The following is a 13,815-nucleotide window of genomic DNA, read 5'->3' as shown; positions in this document are numbered from 1 at the left end:
CAATTTTAAGGGTATTCTACGATCACATAGAACACTTGAAGAACTTCTCCATTTTACCCAACCTGCTTTAACTCTATGCATTACATTATCTTCAATTTCTCCTTCAGCTTGCATAATAGATCCAAGGTATCGAAATCTACAAGTACTATTTATTTCTTCATCATCAAGTTTAACTTTGTCTCCAACATTCCTCCTATCATTACTAAAATTACATTTCATATATTCTGTTTTATTTCTACTTATCTTAAAACCTCTAGATTCCAAAGCTTCTCTCCATAATTCCAACTCAGCCTCTACTCTATCCCTAGTTTCGTCAATTAATACAATATCATCTGCAAACAACATACACCATGGAACCTCCTTTTGAATACTCTTAGTCAATTGGTCCATCACTAAAACAAAAAGATAAGGACTCAAAGCAGATCCTTGATGTACACCTATGGTAATTGGAAATTCTCTAATTTCTCCATCTATAGTCTTTACACTAGTCATTACTCCATCGTACATATCCTTAATGACATCGGTATACCTACAACATACACCCTTTTTTTCTAAAACCCACCATAGAACTTCCCTAGGTATCTTATCATATGCTTTCTCAAGGTCAATAAATATCATATGCAAGTCCCTCTTCTTTTCCCTAAACTTTTCCATTACTCTTCTTAAAAGATAAATAGCTTCTGTGGTAGATCTCCTAGGCATAAAGCCAAATTGATTTTCTGAGATCTTCGTTTCTAACCTTAATCTTTGTTCAACTACTCTTTCCCATAGTTTTATCGTATGACTCATAAGTTTAATTCCACGATAGTTATTACAATTTTGAATATCTCCTTTATTTTTGTATATAGGTATTAAAATGTTTTTCCTCCATTCATCTGGCATTTTCTTAGTTTTTACAATTGTATTAAATAAATTAGTTAACCATATGATTCCGTTATCACCCAAGCATTTCCAAACTTCAATTGGGATGTTATCTGGTCCCATAGCTTTCCCATTTTTCATCTTTTTTAGTGCAAACTTAATTTCGTTAACTCTAATTTTTCGAATAAATCTTATATTTTTAGTCTTTTCCTCATTTGACAATTTTAAATTTAAGCCTTCTATTTGGTTTTCGTTAAACAACTTACTAAAATAACTTCGCCATCTTTCTTTAATATCTTCGTCCTTAACCAAGACAATATCATCCTCACTTTTTATACATTTTACATTTCCTAAGTCCTTGTTCTTCCTTTCTCTAGCTTTAGCAAGTTTAAATATATCTCTTTCCCCTTCTTTTGTACCTAATCTATCATACAAACTATTAAATGATCTATATTTAGCTTCACTAACGGCCCTTTTTGCATCTTTTTTTGCCTCTTTATATTTTTCATAGTTATCGCTGTTTCTACATTTTTGCCACGTTTTATACCAAATCATCCTCACTTTTGCCATGTCATTAATAAATGGCATGATCACTAAATTTCATTTTAGAAAACAAGTGGTCTTGGGAAGAAAAAATGTTCAGTCCATAAGCTCAGATATACAGAGAACAGAATGCAAGAAAAAATGGTGTGAATTTTTTCTGCATATTAGAACAACAATTCTTATCTCTCATATGTTCACCAAGAAGGGAGGAACACAAGAAGACTTCTCTAGCATGAACACTCATCAATCATGTCTCAGAGAAAATATTTACATAATGCTAGATGGGTATTACAAAACTTATAAAATGACGAAAGAAAGCAGGTTACATAGCAGAAATATGCATGCACCTCAAACAATGCAAAAAACACAAGAAAAAGAGGAAGATGATGATAATGATGATGAAGAATGAGGACTTGAACTATGATTGTAAAGGTAAATGTAAAGGCAAAAGGTATCTATCAGAAGGAAATAAGAACATCAAATTGAAAGACCGGAAGAGAGCTTATTTAGATGGTTTCAATAAAGTTAAAATTCTGGTAACAAAAGAATTTGTTACAAAATTTAAGTATCGGATCACAGAAATCAGAAGCATAGAGTCTTGAGAATTCAATATTACCGATACGAGTCTCGTATTGCTTCTTGCTTTTAAATACAAGATCAGAAATTTTAGTACGCCATGCATCAAGCTGTTTGACCAATTTCTCCATCAGTACCCCATCAGAAGGCATTGTCATTTGCAGAATTTCTCCATCAGTACCCCATGCATCAAGCTGTTCGGCGAAACAAGATACAGAAAAATTTTAGTCACAGAAAAATCTCAAAAGCTCGAGTACTTCGTAGCATAGGCATCTTGTCTCTCTAAACAATATCCCAAGAGAAAGGAAAAGCATGCCTTTTCACCACCACCAAGCAACAATTGGACATGCAAACACCGTTTTGGCCTTTTCCATAATCCTTCAGTTTTAGAAACTCTAATCATAACAACTGAAGATTGAAGCTCAGCAACACAATATGTCAACATATAACCACCTCTGGTGAATTCATATCCATCACCATCATCTTCAAAAAGAAAACCATTAGCTTTCCCTGCAAATGAGAAAATCCATGTCACATGGACTGTAAATAAAATGTAAAGGAAGTAAAACAAAATTAAAAAGAAAAAAGAAGAATAAGAAGTTGCAAGACTCTTAACATGAGTTAAGGGAGCCAAGGTATCAAGTAAGTTAATCCATCCATAAAAAGCCAACATTTTGTCAGCGTCATTTAAACTCCAACAATAGAATCCTCAAGAAGCCAAAGGTACAGATGCCTTATGATATATAGCCCTTAGCCCAAAACCAGGATGCCCTCCTTAACTTATAATGCACTTTATTCAGGGCATGGATTAACGTTTTGTGGCTAGCGAAGTCGGAGAGAAAGGAAGTCAGCCTGTGGTGAAACTATAAGGCTAAGAAGGGATCAAGGGAATTGACAAACTTGCAGTGCTCTATTGACACGATGGAAAGGGACTGATCTTTGGTGGTGCTTGTTAGGCTTTTTTGGTTGGTGGGAAGCGTTGGTTGAAAAGTTTTTATTTCTTGGTTTTTAGCTTACTTTCTGAGGACTTCTTGTCCCCTTTTCCATCTCTTTATCTCTTAGCATATTTTCTTTGTTTTTTAATAAAAAAAGAAGATACATTAGAAAGAGCAATGAGAAATACAACCTAGACAAGGACAGGAAGTCCTTAAAAAAAAAAAAAATAAGAAAAAAATAAAAAATAAAAAATGAAATAAGAATTAACAAGACTTAACCAAGAAAATCCCTTTTTATTCCATCCTAGTTCACCAAGCCCTTCATTTTAAAAATAGGCTAGTTCCCTTTGGCCCTTTGCCTTCTTGAATTTCCACAAAATTATCAAAATTTCCATTGAAATTTCTGTTTTCTGTCACCCTTGAAATTGAGATGGCAATCGATTTCCGTCTTCCTTCCATTGAAATTTCAACAAATCATTTGAAATTTATCGAAATCTTTGAAATTTCAGCAAAATCTGTCGAAATTTTAACTATTCAAATATGAGATTTAGATGCACGCAAAGAGAAATTTCTTTCTTAATTTATCTTCTTTTTTTTATTGAAACAAAAGATTATTACAATGGCTTTTGAAATTACATGAAAAATTAAACTTCCAACATTTCAACCATTGTCGTCTAAATTTTCTTTATTTAACTAATATTTAATTTATTTACAAATTTCATTTATATTAACATAATATGTTTAATAAACATATTATATTACAACTATTGCACCTCATACACAAAAAGGGGATCCCCAGACCACAAGGCTCCCCACTTTATGAGGGGAGGTAGAGGGTCATCTCAGTGTATGCAACCTTTTCCCTATGTTTTTTGCAAAGAGGTTGTTTCCTTGGACTCGAAACCATGTCCAACTGGTCACAAAGGAGCAACCTTACCACTGATCCAAGGCCTGCCCTCTCATACACAACATAGATGTACTTAATTTGTAATATATTATTCCTAAATTTACTCTATTATGTCTATTAACTATTTCTAAAGTTTCAAAAAATAATTTGATGCTTTACTACTAATTTCCCTTACTTTTTCAAATTGAACTTGAAATTGACATCAAAATTTCCATACTTTTTGAGCTTTGAAATTTTAGTTGAAATCGAAATTTAAGATCTTGTTTCTACCACCATCAAGATGAACTTCGTTTCTTCCAGGATTAGACTGTTGTAAAGCCATCTTATCCATCATTGTTGTGCTTCTTAATCCTTCACAGAAATCTCCTTCACAGTGGCACGCTGAATTCCATCCTTACACTGTTGCTTATTATCCATGCCATCATCCTCAAAAAAAAGAATCCCCTCCAAGCCTTCCATCAGAGAAGGAGGTACAAAAGGTGAATCCCCAAGTACATCAGAATAGTTGGAACCATATACATATTGTTCCCAAATTTCATCCCAAGAGCAATCCCCCATCACAATCAAACTCACCAAGGACTTAACTGCCATTATCTAAGAGATGCCCCTGCCCCCATTTCTTCATCTCCTTACCTTGCTTTCCTTCTTGCTAGTTGTAGCCCTCTGAGAATTTGGATATTTCACAATAGATACTTTCCTTCTGCATCACTCCTTAAATATTTTGGCAGAATACTTTCTCTTCCCTTCAATTCAATTCTTACTCTCAATTCCAAGCCTATCTGAACCGGTTTCTGAGCATAATATTCTGGCCCCTAAACTTATCTGGTTTACTTCCCATACCAAAAGAATTTACCCCAAAACCATCATTTATCAAACTTCGTTGACGTCAGCTTCTGGGTCCTTACTAGTACAACCACCCCCCCCTCCCCCCCAACGGCCAACACAGAGAAAAAAAAAAAAATTAATGGCCAGCACTTGAGACTCATATTTCTCTCCACCACCCAAGCTCGCTCTGACTTCAGTCTGGCTTTCACTGTCCTCCTAACAAAGCTGATTGGAATCTCTTCCCAATGAAGAAGAGGTAGCCACCTGAGCTTTCTCTAAATGTGAACCAGAAGATAGGAGGTGGGTTTCTTTGAAGGAGATGAGTAGGCTGCCCATTTTAAAAAGTACCTAAGATTTGGGCCTGATTGTTACTGGGTCCAACTTGCTGAGCCTCAGAAATATAAATTTCTGCCAATTAGAATTTTGAGCCTGAGTTGGAAGCCTTTTTTTTATTTTTAACGCTGGATCTGATACAAGACTGCCAAAAAGATGGCTCATATCTAATGAAATATTAATGACACCCACCCCAACTTATTCCAAAACCCACGCCACTCCCATGTGCAGGCCCATCCCCATTTTTCACACAACCCAGTCCATTCCACCCCATCTCCTCAACCCAACCATCCTTCAACAAAACCCTAAACACATCTGAATGCACAGAAGAATTGAGTCAATTGACAGCCAACAATACAAACCAGGCATTATGATCTGCATTGCACCACCACGCTGATCACAGACCTTGTTGCTTCCTGTCATCACCACCTTGCTCCAACTGTTTAGTGGTGCTGTGGACCCTCACCATCAATATAAACCATTGCACTAAATTCCTTGGCCATCACACGAAACTCCTGCACAAATCCTCCCCATCCATTTCATTTAGGTCCTCTAGGGACAAAAAACTGAAAAATGCTTACCCTTCCAATTCCCTAACCATGTAAAGCCTTATTTTTTGATATATTTCTCGCCCTAGAACATGAACTCCTAAACTATGAATTTTGACCATCTTAAGGAGTTGGCAGGCCAATTCATCTCACACAAATATCATCAAATTCCAGAAGATCTTCATAAAACAGAAGAATGTTATTAATTCATACTAATTGATACCGATTCAATTGATTTATTTGAAATTTACACAAACAGAACCCAACCAAATTAACTTATTTAAGTCCCAGCATTAATAAAGTCTTGACCCTGACTCAATGGGGGGCAGATCCAAACAAAGCCAGGAAATTCTCTCAATCATTCTATCTGCCACAATTTAAATTTTTGGGAGTATTGAGATGACTCCAAGCTTGTGTACCAACAGAATGAAGGTAACTCTTTCATGGTTTATTTTACTTTAATGATAAAATGTCTATTGAAATACCATTATGGTGGGACAAGTTAGAACCAATTGAAGAGATCTCACAAGACCATCATAAATTTTGGACTGCCAATTTGCAAATCTCTGACCATTAGCTAGACTGTCGTTTCATTAACCTGGATATTAATCATTTTTTAGGTAAAAAATATATGTATATTAAGATAGAAAGTAATTAGCCTGTATATTAATGTTAAAATACAGCATCCAAAATAAAGTAATTAATGAGCACAGAGTCTCGGATTTTTTAAGACAAGTACAGATCAAATGGTGGAATGCCATGGATCTAGCCAACCTAGACGAGACGGCAATATCTAAATGATTCTCCATAATCCTGAATTTTCCAAAGTTCAAACTAGTGAGAATTCTTAATGAGTAAAGACATGGGCCCGTCTAGCTACCTCAAAATCTCATGAGGAAATTTCATAGATTCTAAAGGAGACCACGGCGAATTAATCCAATGATGATAATTTCTCTCAAACTAACCTCGAAGAAAATGAAGATGATTGCTATAGGATAGAGTTTCCCCAAGCCCATTACGACAAAAAAAAAAAAGAAGGGGTTCCACTGGCAAACATTGTGTCAAACACAAAAAAGCAAAGGACAAAGCCAACATGCCTCTTGGAAACAAAGGGCCAAAGACCATGTACCCCTCTAAAATTTAATAATCCCAATAATTAAATTCCTGCAAAGAGACTAGTTAAGAGAATCTCCTGGTCCTGTTTGGGTTCCCCCCCCACAAAAAAAAGTCAAGGTCAAGACTTTATTGATCCTGAATTTTAACATGTTTTTTTTCTCTTTCCATTAGAAACCCTACAAAAGAATGAAGAACTACAATCTCTTTTCCTAAGCCACTTGGATCTAGTTTTATCCAACATCTTTTTCCTCACAAAGCAAATCAATCATCTGTTTCTCAGGAGAAACTTGTCTTGCCCCTTAAGCCTCAAACAACACCTATGAATCCACAAATCCACCCTTCCACCACCCAAGCCCTCAATCCAAGCGAAAATACTAGCCTTCTTAGCTCAAATATCACCAAAAACCTATAATTCAACGTTTCCAAAACCTCTAATTTCTTCTTAAATTTAAAACCTTCCCATCTCACCAACTAATAATCTTTCCATGTCTGCTCAGCTGAAAAATGAAGAGTGATGACTTGACCGCATATTCTCAAAATGAAAAGGAGTAAAAGACCTGACTTCACTTTATCGGACTCTAGAATAATAGAAAAATGATCCAATACAAGTTTACAAAGCATCTCCTGGAAGAGATTAGAAAATTCCTCCTTCTAAAGAACCCCCCAAAAATATATGTCTATTTGAACGACTAGATTTGAGAAATTTGGACACATAATACAAATGAGAAAGGAATGGAAGGGAAAGAAAGAATATATGAACAACCAGAGACACAAGTAATTGATCCATCAGCAAGAGATGCTCTTTTATAGTATTAAATACTAGGTTTAAAGGAGCGAGAATACCTCCAGTTAAGAGTCAGCCAGGGAGGAGGGAAGGAACTCCATTCAAAACAGATTGATCAGATTTGAAGAATAAAACCCCTCTGATACCATGTTGTGCACTGGAAAATTTTGATTTTGATTACCCAAGAATGGAAAACTAGAGTAAAAATCTGATTATGATACCGCTCTTTTCTTGGGTGGCATTTGGTTCAAAGTTCAAACACAGGAATTAGAGTTAATAACAGAACACATTAGAATTAGAAGAAGAGAGGAAAAAATTTGTTGAAGTTAAAAAAAAATGGAGGGAAAAGAAAAATGGGGTTGAGTGCAAACTTGACATGGAGAAAGCTTTCAATCACGCCAACTAGAACTTCCTTCCCTCTACTCTCAAGAAAATGGGTTTTGGGGAGCGTTGGTGTAGTTGGATCGCTCATTGCATCAACTCACCAAGCTTCTCAGTGTTGATCAATGGGCAACCCACTCATTTCTTAAACTCCTCCAGAGGTATGAGAGAAGGGGACCCTCTACCCCACCCCCCTCCTTTTGTTATTGTGGTGATGGAGGTGTTGAGCCTCCTGTTGATAAAAGCTACTGGAGAAGTGCCGCTCAAAGGCCTTAGAACTGGCAGGCATGATTGGTCTATGGAGGTCACACATCTCCTATTCGCTGATGACACTGTCATTTTTTGTGAGGATGACCCTCTCTACGTTCTGTTTATGAGATGTATCTTGGCAGGGTATGAGGCAGTTTCAGGTTTGAAAGTTTAACTTGGAAGAAGTGAAATCATTCTGATTGGAGAAAATGTAGACAGGCCTCTCCTTGCTGGTCTTCTGGGCTGCAAAATTGGTACTTTCCCTATACTACCTTGGGCCACCTCACAGCACCAAATTCAAAGATAAAGGAGTGTGGGCTCCATCATAGAAAATTTTGAAAAAAAGTTGGCTGGATGGAAGAGGAATTTCTTATCAAAAGGTGGCAGACTCACTCTCATCAAAAGCCCCTTTGAAAAATCTCCCTATTTACTTCATGTCCCATACCATCTTCAATTGCCAAGAGACTTGAAGGAATTCAAAGGAGGTTTCTTTGGGAGAGCTTTGGGGTGGAATTCGAAGCTCACCTTGTCAAATGGGGCATGGTGAAACAACCCTTTCATTTAGGATGCTTGGGTTTGAAGTCCCTCCACATTTTCAATAAAGCCTTGTTAAGGAAATGGTTATGGAGATTCATGATTGAGAAAGACCACCTTTGGCAGGGAATCATTGCTGTGAGATATGGGCTTGAACATAACGATTGGATCTCCCAAGCTAATAGAGGACCACACGGTGTAGAGATGTGGGGTTTCATCAAGAATGACTGGAATAGTTTTGATTCTTATATCAGCTTTCAAGTGGGGAGGGGGGGCATTTATTTTTGGCATGATTGGTGACCCAATCAAGAAGCCCTTAGTGTCTTATTTCCAGCCATCTATGACTTGGCATGTGATAAAGATGCTTGCGTCAGTCATCACCTTCAAACCTCAGATCAGGGGCTCTTTTGGAGCATCCCCTTCCTTAGAAATGTGGAAGATTGGGAACTCAACCAGCTCATTGACTTCCACAGCTTTCTGTACAGCTTCCAACACCATAATAGCACTGATCTTCCTATTTGGGCCTTAGAAGAGAAGGGAGCCTTCACTATTAGATCCTTCAAATGGAAGCTCTTCCCTTTGGAGTCAAACAACATTAATTTGCATTGGACTAAGATTTACAGCAGCCCCCACAAAAGTCACCTTCATTATGTGGGAAGCAACCCATGGTAAGTTTTTGACTATGGATAATTTGCAAAGAAGGTTCTGTCAGTAGCCAACAGATGTCCCCTTTAAATGGCTGACGCAGAATCTGTTGAGCACACCCTCCTTCACTGCGCTTGGACAAGGAATCTCCGGAATACGACGCTGACTCTGTATCAGACAAAGGTGGGTCATTGCTAACTCTGTGGGAGGGTACTCTGAGCCTGGAAGGTGATTCGGGCAACAAAGCAGAAGAGAAAGGCTATGTCCCTCATTCCCCTTGCCATTTTCTGGTGCATTTGGAAGGAGAGGAATAGGCGAGTATTAAAAAAATCAACCTCAATAATCCGAAACAGCAAAGAACACTGATTTACTGCAGTCAATAGCTGGCATAGTAGGACTGTTATTAATGATTACGATGCAATCTTTGATTTGAGTGACACCCTACTGGCTGCTTGATTTACTGTACAATGGGCTGGCATCCCCTTATGCCTCTTCAAAAAAGTTTCCTTTGCTTATTCAAAAAAAAAAAAAAAAACTTATATTAAAAAAAAGGCTAATAAATCAAAGCTCTCTGATCCCCTTTAAAATGAATCAGACTAAAACCTCTAATAAAGTCATTCATAACACATCATTAGTATTGATCCTACTAATGAATGTAAGGAATAGAATATGACTTAATCATTCTTCTCAGACTGCTCCATCACTACAGATCGAGGGATTCTAACTATGCAGCCAGATGAAATGCAACTTATTTTAGACAGAATCCAAATAAAATAGTATAAGAAAAAGGGACAGCATTAAGAACATGAGCCAAATGCAAGAAAAAAGACTTGCAAGAAAGTCCTCAGAAGCATCCAAAGCCCTTGTACCCCTCCACAAAGAACAGTGAAATAAAACCCAAATCATTCACTTATGAATCAAATTTGAGGCAAATAAGAATTAAAACCTGAACTAGAAGACCATTTTTCCAATCTCAATACACGACAGTATACTATAAAAGGACCAAATAATTTGTTCACTCTTTTTATAGCAAGTACCTCTGCTTTTTCAAAATAAATGGCATCTATAATCCCACACATAGCCTGTCGTTTTTATTATGCCCATGAGACTAAAGTTTCAGCAAGAGTATGTGGCATGACAATGCAATCATAAATCTCAAATCCACAATAGATGGTACACAATGATGACAGATCTGCCTCTTCAACGACCTCATAAATGCAGAACCCAACTCAACAGGAAAGCTCAAAGCCCAACTTTAAATAATTTTGAATACGAAGTGTTGGTGAATTAAAGAATAAGACTACACAACTAAAAATATTAGAGAGATTTGTCTTCCAAAATTTTCAACTGCACTACAGCTTGTAAACAGCTTGATGCAAAGGGAAAACAACAATTTACATAGCAAAAACTTTGAATTGGTGGGATGATGGTGAAGCGCGTTTGAGCAGGAAGTCAACTCAATTTTTATTTTGAGTACTGCACAGTACTGTAGTGGGAGCATGTGCACTGTCCACGGTTCTGTAGCAGTACAAGTCACAAGGCTTTTTTGGGTTATTTTTGCATTTAATTAGAGTTGTATTTTAGGGGTATTTTGGGTTTTGATTTTGATTTATTTCTGGGGTTTTCTTTCATATGTCCAGTCAGTTATGTTTGGTCAAGATCAGTTCATTACGACGGTCAAGATAAACTATTGTGAGGGATAAGCTAGCAATAGATATATAGCTTTGTATTGATATTCTCAGCATCTTTATATGATTTTATCATTAGTGTTGCTGCAAATTTTCTGAAAACCCTATAGAGTGTAATGCTTTCTTCTGGTTTTCATTCAGTTTAGCAAAGCATTGCCCCTCTTCACGCCTAAAAGTACCCTATTTCTTTCATATGTTCTACAAAAGAAAGCAAGCCCGTAGTAATGATATGATGACACAACAACTGCTTTGGCACCACTCCATTCCCAGATGAAGCAGATTTTGTTTGTGAGAACCTGACACTCATTGTGAAAAGAGGATAGGAGAGAGAAAGAGAGAGAGAATGGCACTTCCTTGAGAATCTAGTTGATGGAGTTCTAACAAGCTGTGAGGTTGATGGAAAAAGCACAACAGTGGGAAGAGGCATATGTTGGGAAGGAACATGTAATGGGACCAAATTTTTGTTTTTAAGTCAGGAACACAACCAAACAGGCTTTCCATTTTCAATTTCAGTTTTTGTTTCAGTTTTCAATTTTGGGTTCTCGCTTTTATTTTTGAAATTTTTAACAATGATATTAAATAGCCACTAAGGTACTAATTTTTTTCTCCTAAAAATTAGTAATACTATCAAATCGAGTACCCGACAATACTATGGCTCAAGTTGCTAGGCACAACAATTCTCACATTCAACTCTAGATAGAAATCAAAGCAACGTTTAAAAAAATTTCTTGTTTTTTATTTTATTTTATCCATTAACAGAAAGTGGGCCGCATCAAAACCAAATAATCAATAACCAATTTATGCTTGCACTTGGACAAACTGGTAAGAGTATTATCAAGTTATAGAGTGTGCACCTGAAGACACCAGAAGCTCTACTGCATAAGACTCAGCAGAAAAGTACATCGATGTTGCCTCTACTACATACCTCTTTAAAACCAATATAAATCATCAAAAAATTCCTGCAACTCAAGAGTTACAGAAAGCACATGAAAAAATTCACATCACTTATGAAATAAACTCATATAAATGAGTCTACTCTAAACTCAATTTTATTTCTAACTTCTCCTAAATGTAGAATCACAACAATAAACATCAAAAGCAATTGAACAAAATTCCATATCAAATTTGGCATTGCACTTGATAAATCTATCATGGTATAAGCTGAAAACTACATATGATTAAAAGGAACGACGCATCATTTGTTTTGGTTTCTTCACAAAACTAAGCCGAAGTTTTCTGAGACGTCTCCTCTTCCTTGCCATTTTCTCAGGCAATGTCTCTCGCTTTTTCTCTTTCTTCACAGCCTTAGGTTTCTTCACGAACCTTGGGTCCAGTTTATATGCTTTAGGTGTAACTGGTACCCCTCTTCTTGCAGCTTCATTAAACAAAGCATTTGCCTTATCAACAAGTCCGTGAGCACACAGCTTCCCCATCAACAAATCATAAGTCTTAATCCCAGGTTTGCATCCATCCTTTTTCATCATTCTGAAAATGAGCATTGCATGATCAAACCTTTCAATTCCACAAAGAATTTTTATAAACCCATAATAAGCCTTCTTATCAAGATAATCCCCAAATCCTGCAGATTTCATCCTATCAATCATCTCATCCCCCTCTCCAACTCTTGCAGCCTGATAGAGACTTCTCGTAAGAACAAGAAAAGTTGTTGCATTGGGAAAACATCCCCACTCACCCATTCTATAAAACAGCTTCATTGCGTCCTCTGTTTTCCGAATTTTACAAAAATTAGTAATTAGCACGTTAAATGTCTCCACATCACGAGGAACACCGGCAATATCCATATCTACCAAGACCTTTTCAGCCTCCGAATGAAGCCTAAAGGGGTCCTTTTTCCTACAGAGCTTACACACGCAATCAAGAATGGCATTGTATGCCGTTGTACCAATCTCAAAACCTCCCCTATACATCTCACCAGCCAATCTCCTTGCCTCGTCGAGCTTTCCATCAACACACCACCCCTTAATCAGCATATCACACATATTTTCATCAGGAAAAAACTCATTCGCCAAATTCTTCACCATCTTCTCTGCATAACTCGCAAACCCATGTTCGCAAAGTTTGTCAACAATCATTCTAAGCGATTCTTTGTTGCGATCAAATCCATAAACTACCTCCATTCTGTCAAAGAAGGACACCGCCTGGGTTGGCCGTCCAGCCCGAACAAGCCGATCAATAGCTGCTTCCAAACTTTTGGCCCCCGCAACACCCCGTGCATCAACGAGTACCTCATGAACGGTCTTGAAGTCTTTCCGGCAACCAAAGTAATTGACAAACAACGACACTGTCTCATCGTCGAGAGCAAAGCCGGGTCTCGAACACAACCATTTGAGAAACCCTAGAACCGTACGGCCGGCGTCAGGTGAGAGCTTGAGAGTAGAAAGGAGCAAGGGAGGAGACAGGGTGATGTGAGAGAAGCTGAGTTCGAGCCTTTGGATGATGGAGAGAGGGTCAGAGTCAGGGTCCCTGAGGAGTTCGGTGGATAGAGAGTGGGCAACCTGGTCTGGATCTTGGACAGGTTCCTCCTCGGGCCTAGATGAGAAAGGTCTAGACAGAGAAATGAACGGTAGAGAGAGAAAGCACCGAAAAGAATAATGGGGCGAGAAGGAGGAGAGAATCCGAGGAGGGGTAGCTTCAACTGGAGAGGAGATGCAGCGAAGGAGAAGACCCCGAAGCTGCAGAGGCATCAATGGCGTCGTCGGAGGTCTCCACATTTTAGAGAGAGAGAATGGGCTGTAGAGACAGCAGCTTGAGCGTCGATACTGCCCTGCGAGTCTTTATAGAGGAAAGAGAAAATGAGAGAGAGAAGAAGAGTGAGAGAGAGATGATAAAAAATGATTAAAAATTAGAAAAAAACAAAAAGGGGGACCGT

General features: G+C 37.6%; 1 protein-coding gene across 2 annotated transcripts; it reads right to left on the bottom strand.

Annotated features, from left to right (window-relative positions):
• Window positions 1-1,886: 1,886 nt before the first annotated feature.
• Window positions 1,887-13,739, bottom strand: LOC131154909 (small ribosomal subunit protein mL104 (rPPR9)-like). 2 transcript variants are annotated; one of them, XR_009136703.1, is made up of 3 exons: window positions 12,098-13,739; window positions 2,297-2,490; window positions 1,887-2,174 (listed from the first exon to the last, which is right to left on the bottom strand). XR_009136703.1 is itself a non-coding variant. In XM_058107734.1 (2 exons), exon 1 carries the CDS (start codon window positions 13,655-13,657, stop codon window positions 12,104-12,106), a length of 1,554 nt encoding a protein of 517 aa, XP_057963717.1. In that variant the 5' UTR covers window positions 13,658-13,729; the 3' UTR covers window positions 1,887-2,490; window positions 12,098-12,103. The 2 variants fall into 2 exon arrangements, 1 of the variants encoding a protein (XP_057963717.1); XM_058107734.1 differs by having other exon boundaries at window positions 1,887-2,490; window positions 12,098-13,729.
• Between the last annotated feature and the right edge of the window lie 76 nt (window positions 13,740-13,815).

Source organism: Malania oleifera, chromosome 5 (assembly GCF_029873635.1).
Source record: "Malania oleifera isolate guangnan ecotype guangnan chromosome 5, ASM2987363v1, whole genome shotgun sequence".
Lineage (NCBI taxonomy): Eukaryota > Viridiplantae > Streptophyta > Magnoliopsida > Santalales > Ximeniaceae > Malania > Malania oleifera.
The sequence above is the reverse complement of the archived record's forward strand: the minus strand, read 5'-3'. Positions and strand labels throughout refer to the sequence as shown.